The following is a 23728-nucleotide window of genomic DNA, read 5'->3' as shown; positions in this document are numbered from 1 at the left end:
CTTTTTTTTTTTCTTCCAATGATTAGTCATGATGGTATACTAGCTGTGAACTTACCACAGGTAATGATTCAATCACACTGAATTCTGTGCTGCTATGCAGGAAGTGATACTTTTAGTGGAATATTTAAAGAAACTGGTAAATAATATTTACAGTATATGAAAATATAGACACCTTGTAAAGAATATCTGCAACAATAATCATATTCTGTTGCCCCCAAATTACAAAATAATTATTCTGTACATACATCAGACTGCAAACAAACTTGAAGACGCAAAGTAATGGCCTTAGAAAGACTGTATGAGATAAAAACTAAATTTGACTAGAAACTTTTCATGCTACACTAGGTAAGAAGAACACAGATTTTTGGGGGAAAACCCAAACAAGAGAAGAAGCACCTTCTGGGTTAAAAGCTTTGCCCACTCTACATCTATTCAGAAAATTTAAATCTTGGCCTTTAAAGAAAAAAACAAAAAACCATTAAAATGGCTGGTATTCCTGCACAAACATTTCTGGCTCAAATTAATACTATGGCACCATTTATTAAGGATAAGGTCTTCCTATTATTCACAGCAGATCTTCTGTGTGAAACTAAGAACGAGTAAGTATCTGACCCATGAACAGGAACATCTCTTAATTATCCTTTGTTCACACAAAACTCAGATATGAAAACAGCAGCTGCAATTCTATTTGTTAGTAGACCAAGTTAAGCAGTTCACAAGCAGTACTTCCCCTTACTCCCAGTCCCAGTCCCTAAAGGCTTCAAACTGACTCAGAAAAATAAATCAAAGAGCTTGCAAATAGCAAAAATTCCCACCCACTGAATATATTTTCAGCACCAATATTGCAAACTGAATTCTATTTTTTAAGGACTTGCTATATTTAAATACTTCACAGATATTTGATTTCTTCTATTTTTAAAAGACCATCCAATAGACCTGTCAGCAAATTACTGTGGAGAAAGAAAGGAAAGGAATGGAAAAGGAGATCCAACACACAAGTATTACCTGCCATCTGGAGGGGTTCAACAAATTACACAGACTCGTGATATTTGCACCCAGAGCTCACTTGAACAAATCATTTAAAAACCATGTCCATCCATATGTATTCAGTAAGTTCCAGCTGGTAATAAGAACCCCACAAAGAAATCTTAAAATATAAAAAAATATTGTCCTAGATCTAAATTTCTTACATCCTCCAAAACCCTGGTGCTTCACTATTAATATGAACTACATATATTAGACTGGAAGATGCTAAGGGAAATTGTAGACAACTAATTATTTACCTACTGACAGACAACAGAGAATAGAAATTTTCAATGCCTTGAAGTTGAAAAGTAAAGCTCAAATTCTAACAAAGAAATTAGATGAAAGAATGTATAAGTAGACATACAGGATGCTAAACTAGTAGCTGGGACCAGTGGATAAACAGATAAGGAGGAACGTAAGTGGTTTTTGTGGCAAACTTATGTAACAAGAAACAATAGCGCATGACTTAAGGGAAGTTCAAGGCAGTCATTACAACACTGGGGGCACCCAGTGAATATGACTGACAGAGACCCTTGTGGACGAGCTTCTAGGATTATAAAAGGACTTCCAGTAGGAGGCAGATGCATGCAAATTAGTTCTAGGAAAGGTGATGTTTATGTATTACCTAGGAAGTGTGCTGCAATGAATATGTATGATCATGATGGAATAAATACCCTGTTGTAAAGTTTCATGACACACATTCAATTAGAGGAAAAGGCCTCTGAATGTGTCCAGACCTGCAATAAAGAACGCCTGCTTTCTAATACCTCAAATTGTGTTAGAAGTTCATTCTTAGCCAACTTCAGTACCAATGCAGCTTTTTCTCAAAGATATGTTTGGGAAAACTGCATTTTATTACAACAGGCAGGATCTGACTAGAAGTCACAGCATTTCTTTTACTTGTCTTATAAATTTGGTGCAAGACAACAAAAGAGTTTCCTGATCTGTATAAACAGAAGCACCCACTTATTTCTATTTATTAAATCACACACATGGAATCAGTACTTAACTAGCAAAAAAGTAAAAATTTTACAAGGAGGAAATCCAGATATAAATTTCAGAATTTCTTCATTTTCATACCTTGTAGCAATGGGGAACAAAGTGGCATGGACCCCCTTATGCATCTTCATTGCAGAAACTGCCACTTTTTTATACCTTTAATCTCTACCAGACATGACCAGAACCTAACAGCAGGCACCCACTGGCAGCACAGCTGCAGTGCTGCTGTCCATGCCTCCCATCACCCAGCCAGCTTCCCCTTCATGTGCTGTCCACACGTCTGCCCTGCAGCTGTGCCCTTCCCACAGGCCTTCTAGTGAGCATAACCCTTAACAACTACAACAAATATAACCCCATATTCCACATCTCCTCCTTCCATTTTTTTAAGCAATGAAAACCTACATAGAAAAAGCTTATCAACTCCTTAAACATTAATAACAGCAACAGCAATAATAAGTATAACAACTTTACAAAAACTGTAACATATGCCTATAACATAGCAATTATATATATACACATGGGATCAGGACTGTGCAACAAAAGGTCACACACACCATTACAGAACCCACGCCACATGGCGGCCTGTGGAAATGCAGGCATATCCTTCTCCCCATGTGAGTAAGTCCAGGGGTCCTTCCCATTGCCTGGTTAGTCCTACACCATTATGGGAGTCTTAGACAAGCATCTGTGCCTAAGGAATACTGTCTCTCGCATGCCGTCTGTCCTATTTCATCCTGATTTTACAAATTGAGGGCTTTAGCCAGTCCGTCATGACAGCACCCCAACTCCCTTTTGTTTGTCAATCATGTTTTCTAGGGTTCTATGGACACGCTCGGCAATAGCTTGCGCTGTGGGAGGGTGGGGAATGTCCTTATGGTGAGACACACCCCATTGCTGCAAGAAGCTAAGAGCTCACTCCGAGATAAAGGAATGTCCATTGTCCGTCTTGATGGAGTTAGGAAGGTCCAGAGTGGCAAAACAGGTAAGCCAGTGCCCAACAGTCCATGGGCCTTCTCTTCGGTGTGAGCAGCTGCCATTAGGAAATAGGAATAGGTGTCAGTAGATATATGAACATATTTTAAGTACCTAAACTCTGCAATATGGGTGACATCAGTTTGCCAAATGAAGTTAGAAGTCAAACCTCGGAGGTTAGTGCCTTCTGCTAAAGGAGCAGGAACAACCCCACGACTGGAAGGACAAAACAACAGAATATCACAAGTTTGTGACAAAAAGTTAATTGAAATTGCTTGCAAAGAGAGCATTCTGGTAGAAAAAGTTGTTGGGTAACTTGGCTTGTACTAAAGAATTTGGTACTACCCCTGTCATCACAATGATATCTGCATAGATGTATTAGGGCTAGGTAAACCTGTGTGGGAGAAAACTTTTAACACATAAAATTCTTCCTGAAAGCTGTTAATTAAGGTCTACAAGGTTCTCAACTCTGTAACAAAAGATAGTTATTAACATGTTTTAAATAGAAAGACTCTAAATGGAATACCATATTGGCAGCATATGATGAATCAGTTACAATGGTAAGTGGTTAGAAATTACAGCAAGGTACACAGATTTATCAGGATCCCACCTCCAATTTTCTCAGTTCTGGAGGTGAAGTCCAGCACTGCACTGCCTGTGGCTGTAGACAGGAGCTCACTTGCCAGTATTTTGCCCCACATTTTTTTGATTCTCCAGATAGCACGCACTCACGCCTTGCCAGAAGTTTCCCACTTGTACAACCTTCCCTTTTACAGGGTACCATGAACAGCAGTCAGTGGCCCAATGCTTCCCGCTTCTACACCAGGGACAATCTCTAGGTGGTATTTTATCCTGTCCCTTTGCTGAAGGCAATCCTTTTTAAAATCACCCATTGAACCACTTCTAAAATAACCTCCCATCCATGTGTTCAGAACATGGAAGTGAGCTGCTAAAGCCGTGGCCAGAGTTAGTAAAATGAGTGGCAGTACTCACATTTTGGCATGCCCTAACCATACCTGCTCTGTCACAAGTGTGTGGGTTACAAACAGCAAGCAATGCTTTTCCACGATCTTCATTTGCATTTATGAAAGCAAGCTGCTGCCACAGAATAGTTCTGGCCTCATTGCTATGAACTTTATGGAGAGCACAGCTTGCAGTCTGTCCAGGAACTGCACAAACGACTCTGCTGGACCCTTTAAAATCTTAGTGAAAGACATCTTGGAATCCATAGCCATCCCTGGGAATCGCTGCAGGGCTTGCAGGGCTAGGCAGGTGCTGATACCATATATGTCACATGGATAGCCTGCCTGCGCTGTAGGGGCTGCACAAAGGCCCCTCTCTGGTCAGCTGCATGACAGCAATTGGTGAGTTTTCATCTTGCAGGACTTCCGCCTGTGTAGGACACAGCTCATGGTAATCCAGACTGCAAACTGCGTAACTGTTATATCATTTTCATTACGCTTTTCCAGTCATGAGGTATGAGGACAGATGCAGTACTTATGGACTCTAAGTAACTTAGGACACGACAGGAAGTTATGTCCCTTTCCTTTAGTAGCGTACTCAGTTCCTTAATTACTTTGTAGCCTAGCTCTCTGTAAGCTGGGTATTGGTTTGGTGCCTATATAACTGGACAGGCAGTAACGACTGCCAGGTCACCTCCCTCCATCGCAGCTTCCCTCCACTTCTGCGCTGGGTTACAACATCATCATTCTGGGCAAGAAGTAAGTCCGGTGCCTGCTTGTGGTGAGGGAATTCCATGTTGTGGAGGCCAACTGCAGAAGGATTTTTATCAGAGTAAGGCAATTCTGCGGGGCATGGTTAATTTAGCCTGATGCATGGGATAGGGGTCCTGGTGGCACTGTGAGGGCTCAGGGGAATTGGCTTCTGAAGCCATGTAATGGCTGACATTCACGCAGCTTCCTTTAATGGCCACCATGACTGTCCCCATGTAGGGAAGTGCCTGCAAGCTTCAGCATCACCCTCTTTGTTGATATCAAAAAGTCCCTGCCCTACCGCTTGCCAAGCTGCTGATGGAAGGGGCCCTACTAAGGGGAAAATCTTTAACGTGATTGGACACTCAAGCCAGCAGGGTGCTTAATATCACATCAGCAATATTAACAATTTGCTGATATAGGAGCCCCCATGACTGGTCCAAGCTCCTGCTTTGCTCCAGGGACATTCCACCTCCCATTCTGCTTCCACTGGTTACTCACCTGATAGGTGAGGTGTGCACACTTGAGCTCTTCCCCAGACTCTTCCTGGTTGGCCAATCCCTAAACCCAGTGGAAGTTGCCACCAGTGTCATGCACAGCCTTCACCACCTTTATAGGTCCTGATTCAGGCCAGCCATTCGTAGCAATAAGGAACAAAGAGACACAGACCCCCTTATGCATCTGAAGAAGATCACTTTATTGCAGAAATCGACACCTTTTTATACCTTTAATCTCCACCAGACATGACCAGAACCTAACAGCAGGCACCCACTGGCAGCTCAGCTGCAGTGCTGCTGTCCATGCCTCCCATCACCCAGCCAGCTTCCCCTTCATGTGCTGTCCACACGTCTGCCCTGCAGCTGTGCCTTTCCCACAGGCCTTCTAGTGAGCATAACCCTTAACAACTACAACAAATATAATCCTATACTCCCCACTTACCTGTACACTTTTAAAAATAAATTTTTAATTTTGCAATAAATTTTTAAATGTTCAAAACAAATGTCCACAGACTGCACTTTAAAAATAATCTACACACAAAATTCAAAAAATTTGCACTATGGACAGGTCTCTACATTTTACTGCATCACTTCATGAATATATCATAAAGGTGATGTTACACATACATGTATATAAGCAACTCCATTCTACATTTATGTAAATGCTGTTACTTTTTGTTCTTCAGCTTTCAAAAGTTGCACATTAAATTTAGACGCTACCAAATAAAATATTTTACTGCAGTAAACATTCAACAAAGGTATTCTTAAAGTGAACCCATGCCAATTGAAAGCCAAGACAAGAAAAGAGAGTAAAAATATTTAATTATTGGAAGTTTTTCTTCATATTTGTGTCAATTAACACACATATATATAGCTGAATTATGTCCAATTCTAAGCCATTTAAAAAAGCAGATGTGAAACTGACTGTTGCAAAGAGTTTTAAGATGAAAATGTTATAGATTCAGACATGACTAAGTACCTCTGCTACATGCCACTTTTATTCACTCTTTTCAAAAGCAAATGGGAAAGAATTCTTTACCATGTAATAGCTATTTTTGCCATGTGTTGCGCACATGTATTCTATTTCCAGCACACTACCACCAAGCACATGAGATCAGATTATTTTTGCCAGCATGTTTTCTCTGCCAAGGATATAAATGGCTAAGCAGGCTCAGTTCCATCACCAATAAAGAAATCAGGTGCCACAGGCATTTAGTACTCCAGAGAAAAGTGTTACTTAACTCACACAGTGTACTGTGACAATCTGCCTCAGAAAACTGTGAAGAAAGCTAGCATCCTTTCTTCACAAATCGAATGACGAATACCTACAGATGTGAAATGAGCATTTCAAATGGAAGTGACTACTCAATTTGGCTTAATATTTATGGAAGAAATCTGAACCTCAGGCATTGAAGTGGAAAGTCAAATGTTCAGAGGTACATAATAGAAACTAAGAGAAATTAAGTTCCTCATCTAGGAACAAATGCATTTACCAGGGCCTTGCCAAATTTATTTTATCAATTTAGTATGACCAAGGCTAATTATAATATGTAACTTCCTGTTTGATCTTCACATTGTTTTAGTCTCTTTAAAACCACAAAGTTTAAACCATTTTATATAGTTCATATAGAAGAGTGAGTGTAAGTTCTGAAAAAAAAATTGATCTATGAACATGAATTGCTCTCATTTTAACAAAGATTTGAACAGCAAAAATTACATTAACTAAAATAGCTAGCCTCCACCATAGTCATGTCAAAATTGCTCTTGTGTCATGAAATCAGAGCATTGTTTAGGCTGAAAAAGACTTTCGAGATCATTGAGTGCAACTATTTACCTTGCCCATGTCCCTAAGTGCCAAATTTACACATCTTTTAAATACCTTCAGGGATTTTGCTGGACTCAATAAATTTGCTCAGCACTGCTACTAACCTATTACAATCGCCAAACCATGAACAACATGCTATTACAAAAACACAGAATTCTACTTAATACCATCCTCTGTGTTTTCAGGGCAATGATATAAAGCTGTACTTCACAATATGCAAAGTTGTCTTGGAAACCTAAAAACGTATTTATTACAGAGAGTGCAAGCAATTTGGAAAGATAACTTCCTGGATTGTCTTAATGCCAATTATGATACTAACCAAGCTCTCAAGAGATCTGAAAAAAAGAAAAAAAAAAAAAGTGAAAATTTGAATGTTTTCATTCTTAAATATAGACAACTTTTTCTCCACTCCAGGATTTGAAGTTAAAGGCTTGAAGTGAAACCACATTGCTGATGAAGGTCTTATGAAGAAAGACAGTCAAACTTTATTTTGTAATTCTGGAATATACCTCAAATTCACAATTTAATACCTAAAATTCTAAGGTGTTGCAATTCCAGACTTCAAGAAAAAATTTAACATGAAGTGGTGAGAATAACAATATCCATAAACCATCTCTCAGAGTTTTGCTAACTGCTAACCATGAAGGGTTAGAAGTATAGAAATAATCTTTTTCCAAAAGGGTTTCTACCAGTAGAGTGTTAATGGTACTTCTGGATTAAAAATAGCTAAGGCGCATCTCCCTAAATACTAAGTTCTTAATTAGGAATTCACCACTGTATTCTGAAAATAGAATGGGGAAAAGAATAACCCTCTAGAGCTGCAACACCTGTCGAACAGGCTTAAAGTGACTTCAAGCATGCCTCCAGCAAAGCTAAAAAGGAGTACAGTAGCATTATAGCAATGTTGGTATTCATTACCATACAGGACATTTCGGGAACTAATCCAACTAATGACTCTGGGTTTCATTTTTCATGTCATACAAAGCCATAGTTTTGTACTGCTTGACTCTGGGTAACAGGTAAGTCCCCACCCAGTTGCTTTCTCACTGTAGAGCAGGATGGAAAAATTAAAAGAACCACAAAAGCAGTGGAGAGGGAGAGGGGCATCCACCCTGCAGGCTGAGACAAAGACAGTTTAGTAAGCACAAGGAGGAAAAAAGAAGAAAACAAATGATGCAGAAGCAGTCATTGCCCACCAGCAAACCAATGTCTCTCCAGTCCTGAGCAAGGTCTACTTTGAAAAACCAACTACCCAACTCTAGGGCTGAGCATGTCACCATGTTACTGAATATTTCCCTGCTTAATTCACATCAGCTGTGCCAGCTGTGCCCTGTCCCAGCCTCTTTCTTATCCTCAGCTGACTGACTGGCACAGTGAGAGGCACGGAGGACCTTCATGTTGTGCAAGCACTATTCAGTGACAACCACGAATACTGGTTTCTTTTCAAGACTGCTCTGATCACCAGTCTAAAACACAGCACCATATGGGCTGCTACATGGGAAATGAACTCTAAACCAGACATGCCCAGTTCACATTTTAAGGATAAGATCACTAGCAATTAATGCATTTATTAGTATATACATCAACCACAGAGGGAAAAACTCAGATACTTCAAAATAGCTGCAGAGAGGTACTGAAATCTGAAAGTTGATACAAACAAGGATATCAGAGGACTCATCTGAACTGCCCTGTGACTTAAATGAGCCCAAAGATACCAATGATGACTACACAGTTATACCTGTAGGTTTAGATATTAAGTCAGCAGTTATCTAGCTTTAATACCCATGCAGGACACAGACCATAGTTTGCTTAAAGATGAAAAATTATACCATACTAAGAATTTTTCTGAACAGGAGAATCACAAGAAAACTTTATTCACTTCCATGGAAACAATCCTGTTCAGATAGAGCATCCTGTCCACTACAGGCTACCCCACCAAACCAAAGACTTCAGCAGCACTGAATTCCATAGTCCTCTTACTTTGATCTACATACAAACAGCAAAAGTGGTCTGGTGATAGTTATGCAGGTTTCCAGTTAAGTTTTTCTTTACGATAGTCAAGTTCATCTACATATCTCTAACGTGTAAGCAATTACGGGAATTTCTTACATGTATGCCAATAGTCTTCTAATTACATGCTTCAATGATACAAGATAAAAAAGGAAGGGGGAAAAAAAGTGTGATGCATGTGAGTACCTATACATGAAATTGAATGCAACTTCCAAGCAGTCCTAAGCAGTGCCTCAAGCACTATATTTCAAAAGTCAAATCAACTGTAACAACTATATGAAATACAGGAAATCATCTACTCATGCAACCTAGAAAATACAGGTTGAGATAAACCTGATAGAAATAGTATACAACTACTTTTTAAAATCAAAAATCAAAGGCATTGCATTTGCAGCACATACGTAGTCATTAAAGATACATTCCCAAGCAGCAAAAACTGTTTCCTTCACACCTTTGTCTCCCCAGGTTTTCTGTACCACTACTCAGAGGATATCCTGAGGATGACTCTGACTGCCAGCAACAGAACCCAAACAAATAAATTTCTCTTATGACCAGTATGTTTATTTGTAACTACTTCTCCAGACATAACAAATTACTTTGTACCTAATATTTCAATTTAATAATCTTAGCCATTCAATTTGATAAATTTTCCCCATGCTTTTATAATTTTTAATGGCTTTGGGAAAGTCATTCACTTTCTTGTTATCCTCCTCTGAATAAAGAACTAACCAAATAACCTACCCCAGAAATATATTTTTTACCTAGAAATTAATACTTTTAATATTTTAGGTGGTGTTCACTGGAAAGAATATTTCCAGAAAAATACCACATTAATTGTGTGCATTTGTTGTAATGGACAAAAAGCCTAAGACTTTCATTAAATTACTCTAACAGAAAAAATGTCAACTACTTAAGCAGAACTAAACTACTAAAACAGAAAAATTTCTAAAAATGTATTTTTTAATCAGCAGATAAAACAATACCCTCACTATGTTCTCCAATAGTCAAAGATATACTTTAATCCTCCTTGTGTACTTCCCAGAACACAGAAGCCAGCTCAGTGACACCAAATATAGGATAGCCTTCTGCAGTTCAAAATGAGTTCTAAAGACAGATATCCATCACATAAAATAATCCCACATTTCCAGTAACAAAAGTAGGTGCAGTATTTCTACATAACTGTATTACAGAGTCCAGCCTCTGGTAAATATTATACTAGTAAAGCACTAGCTTGATCAATCAAATTCGGTAACTGTCTACAAAATGTTGATTCAGTTTGGCAAAGCTCACCACACTAGAGAACTAGAGAACCAATTCAGACAGATTTGGATCTTTTTAGTCAACTTTAAGTAATAGCACAGATCTCAACTTGAAGACAGCTTCAATTCTATTGAGGAAGAAGAAAGAACAATGCTTGTATCATTGGAATAAATAAACCTTTACATTTCCTTTTTTTATCAGATGTTACAAGCTACACAAGAGAAAGAATGGTGAGATGTTCTATTTCATCAGCTTGAAAAATCAAATCTCAAAATTTCATCAACCAAGGAAAAATACTGCTAAAAAGATAACTCTCTAGCTGGATCTCATAATTTATCTTTCACTAATGACCTGATTTTAAATTTGATTTTTTGATTTTGTGCACACAAATCACAGTAAGCTATGGTCTACAGCTCATTCAAGACCAAAAAAGGAAAAAAAATGCCATGGAAATGTCCACAACTAGAATTGCAGCTAAATACATCCAATTACCAGGAACTTTTTTTGTTTTGTTTTGTTTTGTTCTGTTTGTTTTTTTTGTTTATGCTGTGGTAATCTTAGTTATTAATTAAGTTGTTTCTACTTCCACTAGGCCCTTAGAAATATTTCACACAGGAGACAAATACACAGTGGTTGAAAGTACTTTCAATTCAAACTGTCTGTATTCAGTGAAACAATGAATACATTGAATCTCAGTTAGACAGAAATACTTTTATAAATTGCTCCTGATTCTAAAGGAGTAACTAAACTGAAGTTGTCATTAGAGAACTCCAAAACTAGAGAAGAACACACAATATTTCATACACAAGTCTTCAGAGCACACATTGTAGGAAGAGTGAGTCATCTAAACAGATGCCATACACATACTTAAGAAAAAAATTCTGCACCTTAAGTAAGGGATGGACAAAAGACCCAAGCAGTTACAGATTTGGTCGCTATTCACTCAACTGGAGAGAAGTCTTCCTGACTACTTTTATTTTAGACCATTTTTTACACAAGCTCCTCTGAGATTTTATATAACCAATCCACACTCATTCATTCAAGAACAAAGGTCTTGCCTCAATCTTACTCTGAAAAATCCATAATAACTGGATGTGGTAGGTTAAATTAGGGTCTCCTCAGTAAGACAGGGAAAAAAAATACAATTAAAAGGTCATGGATCAAGATGAAGACAGGGAGATCACTCACTTGCTACCACCATGTGCAAAACAGTCTGGGCTTAGGAAAGATAAATTTAATTTATTGCCAATAAAAGACAGTGAAAAACAAAAACCAAAATAAATCCATCTTCTCCACACTATTCCTTCTTGGTTTTTTTCCTGGCTTAACCTTATTACTACCTCGCCCACCTCTCCCCATTGCTGTGCAGAGCAAAAGGGAAGGGGGATGGGACCTGAAATTCAACCATAACACTTCACCCCTGCCACTCTTTCCTCCTCACTCTTTTTCCCTGCTCCAGCATAAATCCCTCCCACACAACAGTCATTCCCACGGGAGACACAGTTCTTCAAGGACTGCTTCAGCATGGTCCTTTCCACAGGACACAGTTCTTTAAAAACAGACTTCTCCAGCATGGGTACCCCATGGGCCACAACTGCCAGAACATCTGGTCCTGTATATGCTCTCCATGGACAACTCTGCCAGGAACCTGCTCCTGACTGGGCTCTTCATGGGCTGCAGGTTCCATCACGGTGTGTCCACCTGCTTCAGCATGAGGTTCCTCATGGCCTGCAGCGTGGATATCTGCTGCAGATTGGTCCTCCATGAGCTCCACGGTGACCATCTGCTTTGACATGATCTTGTCTTTGGGCTGCAAGGGGATCTCTCCTTTGGCAGTACCTTCTTCCCTTACTTGCTACTGATCTGGGGATCTGCAGGGCTGCTCCTCTTGCATTTTTTTCACACGCCTCTCTCATGGCTACTGCACATGGTTCTTTACAATTTTAAATATATATGTTATCACAGAGGTGTCACCAGCATCTCTTAAAGACAGCACTGGACAGTCATGGGTCTGTTTTGGAGCTGAATGCAGCTTGCTCTGTCAAGAAGCAAGATAACTCCTGGTCTCTTCTCAGAGAGATGAATGTGAATGTGAACTAAATATATTGGTTAAAAAGCTCTATTCCCAACTAGAGAATAACTTTCAGAAAGCTGAACAAATGGAAACCAAATTCTATCATTTTCTCAAGTAAAGTATTACATCAACCAATGAGAAGACAGACAAGTGATTTTTAGCTTAAAATTTCCTAGTTGATTAGATGCTGATTTGAAGACCGCACTGTTAAGTCCCACCCAATTTCCTACCATATTCCTTGTGCCTGTTTCCTCATCAGGAATGGATCAGCCTTTTGCAAATTAAAAGAAATTAACCGAGTTAGATTTTCATATTCTTACTGAAAAATCTCCTGGAAAACTAATTTTTGCTTTTTTTTGCTCTGAAAAATCCACTTTCATTCCAATTTCTTCTGAAATTTAGTATGTGTTGTCAGGGTAGGAGGCAGAGGAACATTTGGAGTTAGATGGTTAAGGTACTTCCAAAGGAAAGATATTTCAACCAGTTTTTTTTTTCTGGGATTCTTTTTCTGTATATAGACCAGAGGATCAAACCACAACCCTATCTGCACTCTTTACTGGCTCAGTTGTTCAATATGTGCTCTAGAAAATCATGACAGTAGTTAGTCATTCCAGAAAGACCACATCAAAATTAAGAAGCAAAATCATCTACGCTGGACAAATGCAGACAGTAGAATCAAAATGTAACACTCATTCACAAGACAGAGCTGCCACAGGGCTGACCAACCTAATGCATTTCATATCACTGATGTTGCTCTAGGTGAAATGCTACTGTTTTTAAGCTTAACAGTCTACAAGCAGCTAACAGCACTTGGAGTCTGAACACTGGTGAAAGCTTCCAATGAGAAAGAGGAAAGAACCTAGCTACAAGGCATTTATTTGGGGGAATGAAAGGTACATGCAGCAACAGAAATATTCAGAAGACACTAAAACATTTTCATGTGTGATCTGAATGCTCAAGAGGGAAAAATGGAGTAATACACAAAATCTCTTCTCAGTTTCTAGTGCAGGAGCTGAAATCTGGAGAACCAAATATGGTCTGGGAAAGTATATACTCCTCCTTGCTTACTTAACAGAGACTGCAAAGAAAAAAGTAGACTACACCCACAGTAATACCTCGCAACTACTTCTGCTAGTTCTATAAAAATAAGAGTAGGTCAAGTATTTGAGAGCTATTATGAAACTCCTCTACTCCTCCATATCAAAATCTCATAAACAAAGAAGTCTTCAAGGATCTGCTCTACCAGGCTGGTCTGCTTCATAAACTTCTGCCAAAAAAACTGCACCAGTTGGAAGTGGCAGCCGGGAAATAGACTCATTTAGCCAATTCAACCCTTCTGCAAACAAAATTCTGATGCAGACAAACTATGCCAACAGGAAAAGCATTTGGGTTGGCTTTACTCACACCACAAATGGCGATTTTTTTCTGGCATTGAGATTTCTCCTGCTTTTCCAAGAAGAGACTTTATTGGCCAAGCTGCAGTAACTTTAAGGTCAAGGAGGTTTAAAGAGCTCAAATATCTAAATTTTTCAAACTGTCTTGAAAGCCTGTAACAACAACAGCAAAAAGTTAACTGTCTATATTCTGATATGTCTCGAAGATTTTTGAAATAAGGTCCCCAAAGAACATTTTTCAAATATGTCAAGTAAAAATTGTTCCAGAGCTTGCTCTCTTTGTATGCACACATATACAAAGCAAATAATCCATCAGACTCACAACCTCTATTTCATATAGTCCAGCTCACTTTGAGAAAACAATACTGAAGACAGACTGTTCTAAACACACTGTAAACACAGTCACCACAAAAGCCTCAAAAAGTTAGAAGTTACATCGGAAAGCTCTCCTAACTTTACCAGGCAAATCAAAATCCAGAAGAAGTGCATGCCTCTAGTCCTTTTCTCCTTTATGAGACAGTAGTATTTTTTTCTGCATATCAAGGAGGGAAGACTGCAGGGAAACTGACAACTCAAATGAATTTTTAAGAGAAATGAACTCTCACTGAACTTGGATAATAAGAATTAAGCAACTGTCCTGGTTTTTGAGGCACCAGAGGTAGTACTCTGAATGGTAAAACAATAGCAAGCAGTTTTATTTATTCATGAGCTGCAAACTGAACCAATGGACTATGGATCAGTAAGTTACTACCTGAGACAAATACATAAAGAATATGGTTTTTTAATGCCTCTTACCAGGACATGGAAAGAGGGCTGGAGGAACATGACAGTACCAAGAAAAACAACAATACAAGGAACAGCAACAAAGAGGTAGAGGAAAAGAATACAATCAGAATCTGTTTATTTAATCACTATAACCATCAACACATAAAACTTGCTAAAAAGGAAACAGTTTTCAATTGCAAAACATAGCATAATCCCTATCTCACATCATCAAACACACTGACAAGAGTGGGTGAGATGGAAAAAAATAGAAGAAAGCAGGAGACCTAGAACAATGCAGCAGTCTACAGCTTCAGCCAAAACATACCCAAAGGCCACATTTTAGACTAAACTAATAGCTTAGAACTAGAAGTTCTAAAAATATTATCTTAGCTTTTATTCAAAGCCTTAGTAAATTGAACAACAAAAGCTTTAAGGTGCAATATTAGCTTGTTCAATTCTTTGGACCAAAACCATTCTCAAATGCTCTCTGAAAACAAATTAAAAAAAAAAAAAAAAGTGTTCTTAAACAATGTATTTTATTTGTACCTTTTTTCCAACCTCATGCAGTTAAAATCAGAAGGTCTAAGATTGTCTGCAGAATTACCCTGATCCAGCAGTGAGGTTGGATGAAATGAGCTCACTGAAGTCTCTTTCAACCTTTCCCATTCTGCAAACACACAAAATTGGATTTTGCAACAACTTGTGGATACTGTCCTCTCTTCCTCACAATACCATATCACCCAACACTATCACACGTTCTTACTTCTCGAAACACTCTGAAGATTAAAAAAGCCTAAAAATCTGCTCACAAAAATTATCTCAGCAATATCACTAATAGACATATGTTAAAATTATATTAATAATGAAAAATCAAGCTATTCAAACCATCTGTGTGAATGTAATTTCCCTTGTGTGAACACTGCACAGTCCATGATTATTTGATCACAGACAGTTACCCATGAGACACTTGCCTTGTTCCATGCACAAGCCCATGCCTTCCTCAAGAATGGAATATTGTAAGGAAATTAAAAGACTTCTGTACAGACTTGCTTTGCTTTGTATACCTGCAGAATGGTGCAAGTACACAGCCTCGACTTACATAGGTCAGGACTGGTCATACATGTTCACTCCAGAAAGTGATTATTTGATTTCAGATGTAGAAAGAAAGGATCCAAGAAGTAACTCAGTGCCAGAGCACTTCTAATCGAAGTACAATAAGACCTCATAGGCATAATTACTCATAGACATAGTCTATGCATAATCATAGACATCCTAAACCCCAGACATTGAAGGATTTGACTTCTAGGTGTCCCTTTTAATCAGCACTAGAGCATTAATGAGGAACTTTCTGCACCCATGGATGTATAAAGTATAAAAGAGAAGACACAAAGGAAAGAGTAGGTAATGACTCAAAGTACATTTTTATCCAGAAATGAAAGGATATAATTTCTGGTACATCTCTTGCATTCTTTTATACAATTCCATTTCTGTCCCCTGCTGATTTCACTGCGTGAAAATACCATAATTTGAAATTATACCCAAATCTACATCAGCCATCAACAGAGTTTAAATATTTTAATCATCCACACTGTTACTTAGAGAAAAATGGTTGGATGTCATGTTTTGTTGATTAGGCCTTAGAAGGAAACAAGACACTTGGCTTGTGGCTTTCACAGATATTTGTTGATAGCTAAGGAATGGCAGGATTTAATGATCTTGGACTTCATTCCACATATAAAAGGAACTACATTCTAGGACAAAGTTTCCCAATATGCGGTCTGTAAAACATCAGATGGTGGTCCAAAAAATAATCATAAAAGTGTACTTTTAAAAGCATACATTCCCACACGTTAACAAGAAAACATTATTGAGGAAATAAAAAAAAAAAAAACCAAAACATTCCAGGTTTAGCCTAACTAAATAGCAGTGTAAGACATAAGAAAATGTGACATTTCACAAAATGATACTTGCATTTTTTAAGGAAATTAAGTGTTCTTAAGCAGCATATTCTTCTTTAACATTTAACTTTAAAAACACTTTCTTCTGTTCTACTGAATTTCCTGAGTCCCCTCCAGAAATTGCCTTCTTACACCCAGTATGTTCCTCTTTTCATCTTACTTCCCTAAGCTGTTAAACTGTTTTTTCCAGATTTCACCATGCTTCTTCTATTATCGTTCTCTTTAGAGATACCCATTAATGTCACGTATCAACAAAGCAATCCATCCATCCATCCATCCATCCATCCATCCATCCATCCATCCATCCATCCATCCATCCATCCATCCATCCACTGTGCAATTTTTGCCAATTTTCATTAACAAACTCTGCCTCAGGTATTTTGTTTCAGTCTAAATTTCAGTTACCACTGTTGGAACATCCTTTATTTCACTTGTTCAGCTCCAGGAACCTCCTGTCTTAGGTTGATTGTTTTACTTTTTTAAAATTACAGACACCTAGTTGTCACCCTTTCTCTATTCCCTGGATTAAGACCCAGATATAGTTACCCAGCCCTTGTCTTTCACAGTCTTCTTTTAAGGATTAATTTTCCTTATTAATGTCCTTGTATCTTCTCTATTGTTATGTGTTTATATATACTCTGAACTGCTTGGTTTTCTAATCCAGACAAACAAGCAGCAATGACTATGTTAAATCTTTATACCAAAACAGCTCAAAAGAGACAGCTAATAAAGAATACTGGAGAAGTACTTGGCACTCATAAGCACAATAATAGTAGCATACCTGAGATACATTCTCTCAAAATTATATTTCTGCTCTCCTATTTCCAGTATACCACTAGTATAAAATTCAATAATGTCAAACAAAAAACTTCATTAAAAAAACCCAACAGCAATCTTTTTATTTCAACTACATAACATTTAACAATTTGCATGTGTTGCTCTGATGCTTCATTCTTCTTCAATTTCAAAACTACAGGATTTTTTCTGAGATGACTAAAACTTAAAACTTCTTGATTTAAAACAAGATACAACTTTTAAATTATATATGCTGATTAATACATACACATTTAACCTGTTTATATGTATTACTAAATACTGAATTGATTATTCCCTTTTTTCCACAGCAATTGTTTTCAAAAGTCTCGTAAGTAACAAACTGTTATCTGCATGAGAACAGGCTTACTAAAAGCAACAAAAAGATTTTGAAACTTAACTAAAAGTGCTTAAGTATGCTACATATTTTAAAAACTGGAAAAACTACTTGGCATTTAAAACTAATCAAATTACATTATTTAGGGCTATCAAGAATAACAACTAAATAAATGATCAGAAAATTTCAGAAGTGATCTCTTTCTTGACAGTTCTATTAATGTATTAAAAGAATAAACTGGTTTACTTCTGTTTCTGTTTCAAATGGACGTAAATTAAATTTGAATAAAGTAAGAACTAGTTGAAACATTTTTAAATAAGAAGAATATTCACTTGATAGTCATAAAAGATACTGTTGTATGAATTGATCTTGATATGTCAGCAAATTCTGTTTCCTAGCATATGGTAGTTGAGAGCTTTTGTTTTTCTGAGCACTTTTGCAAGATGCATGTTCTGTTGGATATGTGGGTTGAGATGTGTGTTTTTTGTTTTGATTTGTTTTTAATTTGAGAATACATTCAGCCTGCAGTAACATGCATATTAATCACAAAATTTTAAGATTACATATATTTCTTTAATTAAAGTTCAAGTTAATGCATTTAAAAGACAGGTTTGATACAGCTTTCTACAAAGCCTTTTTATATGGCCTCTAAAATTACTTGCACCTTATTCTGACACACTTGCAATTAATTAATTAAATGATTTTTTACCATCATGGGTAAACTATTATATATTTTGAAATACTTTATGACACAGAAATAATAAATCAAATATTTGATTTGCATTAGCAATTGAGGAAAATAATTTTAAAATGTTCTATTTGTTACTGAGATGAATATATGAAAAAGACACGTTTCCTTGGAATCTGGGCTTTTTTTTTTTTTTTTTTTTTTTTTTTTAATGCAGCAAGAGAACATGGATTTCCAGCTTCTCAGGAAAATTAAGTTTTCATACCAGCACAGAATATCCCCGGGACTTCACTCCGGAATACAACAGTTCGTACTTTCTTATCAGATTTCAAAGCATCCACAGCTTTTGACATCTACAGAGAAAAGGAGGAAGTGGAATAACCAAACACTTTCTAAAGTGCTTCATTCCATTATTTCACCTTTATACCAAAAACTATTATTTTCACTTACCATTTTTACAAGATTTTTGCTAAGTGCGTTCTTGGCATGAGATCTGTTTAATCCAAGCACCACAATTCCTGGAGGGGAAGAAAGATCACATCATTGTTACAATGTAGTGAAATATGTATCACCTATGTAAATTATTATTATTTTGAAATTATACCAAAGGCATTGAGGACTGAAAAAAATATGCCAGTGTAATCACTAGTGAGTTTCTGAAAGAAAATAAACTGATTTATTCTTTTCAATACTCAACAGAAATTACACTTACTTTCAATAAAAATATGGCCCTAGCACCTCCAGTTAAACAGTGCTTACAAAGGTTGAATGTAGAATTTCAAACTGCATGCACACATTTTGTGTTTGAGCATGAAGTGCTAACACGCAATCAGGAAAATGTTTAATTGTAAAGCATATATTTCCATATTTAGAGAGCCTATATCCAGAGATTTCCTAAAGCATGAAGTGCTACCAGAGCAAAGACCAGCAACTCCGATACAGGTAAAAGTATGTCATAAACATAGAAAGAATGCCACCAATGGGAAACACATACTTTTGTTCAAAAAGGAACAAAATCAAACAAAAATTCTCCCCTGAAACACTAAAATCAAGCTCAGTGCTTGGTACATGGTTCCAAAACATTCACAGCTCCCTTAGTCCAGTTACAGATCGGTTGTCTTACTGACTGATTACCTGTGCATTGGTTTGAATGTTGCGGCAGAAACAAAAATTGTCTTTATTTTGCACCCCTCACCTTAACAGGCATGATTATCAAAGAGAAAAATTCTGAAAAGTCTATTCTGGAAATCCCTAGATTTACCACAACTGTAGCAACCATTTATACAATTACTGCTGGAACCCAACACAACCCCCAGAGTTTGAAACTTATCCTGCCCTGGTAATATTTTATCAATCAGGACTTTTTTTGCAGACAATGCAAGGATGAGGGAGAAAAAAGGACTAGGGCAGGACTAGGAATGAAAAGCAGAAAGGGAGCTCCATGTCAAACAAAAATGCTCACAGTATTGCCATCAACCTACGATATGAAAAAACAAAATTCCAAAAACTCAGTGTTTGCCCAGATGATTACTACTTCACCACTCAGCTTCAAATGTACAATCTGTATGTCATCTTGCTCTTGTAGCCTTGTCATGTCAGTGCAAACTGGTTTTCCATTTTCTGGAAAACCTGTCCTCACTTAGGACTGACCCATTAGAGTTCGAGCTCCCTTCCTCTCCTTCCTCCTGAATGTATGTTGCACATGCATGCACACAAGACAAGATTTAAAAGAGCTCCTGCTCCTTCTGCAGTAACCAGCTTGAAGACAAAGACTTCCATTTGCTAGCTACCACTCTCAAAATCCAAACAAAAATAGTGTGCACGCCTTTCTTGCTCTTAAGGTACAGTTAATTGCTAAGCACAGATACCTCCCAAAAGGGGCGTGGAGTCAGGTCAACCCAAATGACCTTCTTCCCCTTGTTCTACAAGCCTGAATTCCCATGTTTATCCCTATGGCTGGAGATATTCACACAGGACCACCTGCAAAGGTCATTACTCAGCACTTAGTGTTTGATCTGTTTATATTCTGTTAAGCAAAAAGGAGTGGTGCTGTAGCACATTTTTTCAGCTGTTACAACTTCTTCTCCAGGAGGAGGATCACTCCAAATTCAAATACTCCATATGTTCAACACAAGTAGATTAGGCAAAAGTATCATCCCACATTAAAGCATAAAAAAGACCCTTCACCCTGATTTCACTTTGATTTTCAGGCACTCCAAATCCCACACTTTAATAAACTAGAGATCTATTATCCCAAACCATACTCCAGTCAGGAAATAGAGTACTTTTCAGAAGGACTCTATTATACTTAATGGCAACGATGCTTAATGACACTTGAATTTTTCTTCTCCCCACTGAAGCCCTAAGACTGCTACTCTACCACCAACAATAGTGTTTTCAAAAGGAAGCTCCAGATAACATTAAAGCACTTGAAAGATTTTTTCCTACAAACGAATGACCCTTGAAGACAAATTATATCTACCATTTCTGCTTCCTTCTACAGAAGTAAACGATAAAGATGGCACCCACTCAGTTGTTTTCATTTAAGTATAAAAAAAATACTAAGCAAGTATGTCAAGAGGAAAAGGATACCTAGATGGTATTCTTGCAAGGGATGCCTAAATATTGCAGTGATATATATATATAAAACACAGAGTCACATTTGAGTCATTTCTGTTCTGATATTCCATTAATGCAAGATTTGAGCATCCTGAGGATGAAGGGACCTTGAAGATCACCTAGTCCCAAGTACTCTGCAGGGACACCCTGTACTAGACCAGGTTATCCAGAGGCCTGTCCAACCTGGCCATTAACACCACCATAGATGGGGTATCCACAGCTTTTCTGGGTAATCAGTTTCAGTCCTTAACAGTAAAGAATTTCTCCCTAATATCTAAACTAGAGCTGCCCTCTTTCAGTTTAAAGTCCCTCCCTATGTTTCTTACAGATTCCCTTCAAAAAATGGAATGTCACACTAGGCCACCCCGAAGCTTAATCTTCAGGATGAACAATCCCAATTTCCTCAGGCTTTTTTCACGGGAAAGGTACTCAATCCCTCTAATCATATTCATGGCTGTTCTGGATCACTCCAGCAGTTCCACATCCTCTCTGTGCTGGTACCCCAGGGCTGGGTGCAGGGTTCCAGCTGGGGTCTCACGGAGCAGAGCAGAGGGGCAGAATCCCCTCCCTCCCCTGCTGCCCACGCTGCTCTGGATGCAGCCCAGGACACGTTTGGTTTCTGTGCTGGGAGTGCCCATGGCTGGGTCATGTGCAGCCTCTCACCCACCAGCACCCCCAAGCCCTTCTCACAGGGCTGCTCTGACCTGTTCATCCCACAGTCTGGGCTGGGACCAGAGGTTGCTTTGACCCAGTTGCATCAACTTGTACTTGGTCTTGTTAGAGTTCATGAGATTTCCATGGGCTCACTTCCCAAGCTTGTCCAGGTCCCTCTGGATGGCATCCTGTTCTTCAGATGTGTCAACTGCACCACTCAGCTCGATGTCATCTGAAAATCTGCTGAAGTGAACTCAATCCCTTCATCTACATCATTGATGAAGATACTTGTCACTGACATTCAATAGGACCCTGAGCTATTGACCACTACACTCTGGATGCCACCATCCAATCAACTTCTCAACTTCATCCACTGAACAGTCCATTCATTAAATTCATCTCCCTCCACTTTAGAAAGAAGGATGTTGTGGGGAACTCTGCAAAAGGCTTTTCAGAAGTCCAGATAAATGACATCTGTAGCCAGTGCCTTGAACACTGATGGAGTGAATTCCATCATTCAGGCCACTGGGTTGGTCAGGCAGGACTTGCCCCTTGGTTAAGCCGTGCTGGCTGTCTTGAATCACTTACCTGTCCTCCATGTCCCTTAGCACAGCTTCCAAGAGGATGTGTTCCATGACTCTTCCAAGCACAGAGGTGAGGCTCTAGGGTCACTAGTTCCCAGACTCCAGCTTCCTGCCTCTTTTAAAGATGGGTACAATGTTTCCCCTTTTCCAGTCAAGAGGGACTTGACCTGACTATTGTGACTTTTCAATAATATCTGTTATATTGCCATCTGAAGCATGCAATCATGATTCATTCTTCCTAGAACACACACATATATATGTGTTTTCCAAAATAATTTAAAATAACTGTTTCAAAAGTCTACATGTGAGAGAAAATATACTAAAAAGTAATAATTAGTAAATGTAAGTAGAAATAAGTAGCAGTAATAGTAGTAGTAGTAGTATTTGCTTTGTTCATGTATCTGTATGGTATCAAAAACATGACAGATCTACTAAGAAGGAACAAGCATTCACATAATGCTAAACCAAATATTAATGTCATCCCCACATTATTTCTGGGACACACTTTAGTACATAATGTGTATCTATTGAAAAACATCTGCATACTGAAAACTAACTTCACCTTAACTGGCTAGGCTTTACAAGAAACGATTCCCAGCATTGTCTAGTATAAGCAGCAATATTCCTGTATACTACTTTCCTAGCCAACCACTAGAGGCAAAGCATATGTAAATGTTCAATATGTTCTCTATTTAGAAGTTGCCCCTGCCAAAGAGAAAGCTGCCTGTGGTATAATTCTAAGTGTTTAAGAGAAAAAATAGCAAAGAAAGTTATATTAAAAAAGTTATATGATAAAAATGAAAGTTAAAATATAAAACAAAAGAATAATAAAAGCAGTGTCTTGTACCGAAATAAGGATACATGCATATCAGGAAAACACTTCAAAAAATCTGTAAATTCCCAGAAACATCCTGGTTTCACAGCATACACTAAATTTAATACTGGAATAAAGCTAAGAGATAAGACACTGGTTTAACTGCTGTTTGTATCATCACACAGGAAATCTTTTAATAATGTTTTTTATCTCTTTTACCTTGCATATTTTAAAGATTGAAACATTCATCCTCAATGTTTAGTAGAAACATATTTAAATGGCTACTTAAAAATTAACTTGTCTTTAAAATTATATTAGTTGGTTTGTCAGAGTTCAAAAGATTCACTGTATCTGCATATGAAGTACTTGCAGAATTTTTTTAATTTATTTTATTATTTATTTGCATTAAATATATACACACATAATTTTCCATAATTAACAAAAATTATTTTAAAATGTCTGAATTATGCTTTGAAAACTGGAAGGAGGATCAAAGTAAGTTATTTTTAAGCCTGTGTCACTTAACTACTCAGATAAACCAAGGCAGACAAGTGGACTACTTTATTATTCTAAAGTAGTTTCTTGAGCAAAACAGGAACACATGGTGAATATATCATGCACAATTCTGGTGGCTTTCATTAATGATCTTATCAAGAAGTATGTCAGTGAAAAATCACAAAGATTTGGACTAACCATCACTTTTTAAAAGCACCAAAAGACTCTTCAA

The 23728-nt window shown here is 37.7% G+C and overlaps 1 protein-coding gene across 4 annotated transcripts in view; it reads right to left on the bottom strand.

The window, feature by feature from the left end:
- Positions 1-23728, bottom strand: part of AUH (AU RNA binding methylglutaconyl-CoA hydratase) — a 110029-nt gene that overhangs the window by 82185 nt on the left and 4116 nt on the right. For all 4 annotated transcript variants that reach the window (XM_079331151.1, XM_079331150.1, XM_079331149.1 and 1 more), the window contains exons 2-3: positions 18781-18848; positions 18596-18683 (exon numbers count right to left, since the gene is read on the bottom strand). In XM_079331151.1, coding sequence (XP_079187277.1) covers positions 18596-18683; positions 18781-18848 — 156 coding nt within the window. The remainder of the gene's footprint in view (positions 1-18595; positions 18684-18780; positions 18849-23728) is intronic.

The sequence above is a fragment of the Erithacus rubecula genome, assembly GCF_903797595.1.
Source record: "Erithacus rubecula genome assembly, contig: SUPER_Z_unloc_2, whole genome shotgun sequence".
Lineage (NCBI taxonomy): Eukaryota > Metazoa > Chordata > Aves > Passeriformes > Muscicapidae > Erithacus > Erithacus rubecula.
The sequence above is the reverse complement of the archived record's forward strand: the minus strand, read 5'-3'. Positions and strand labels throughout refer to the sequence as shown.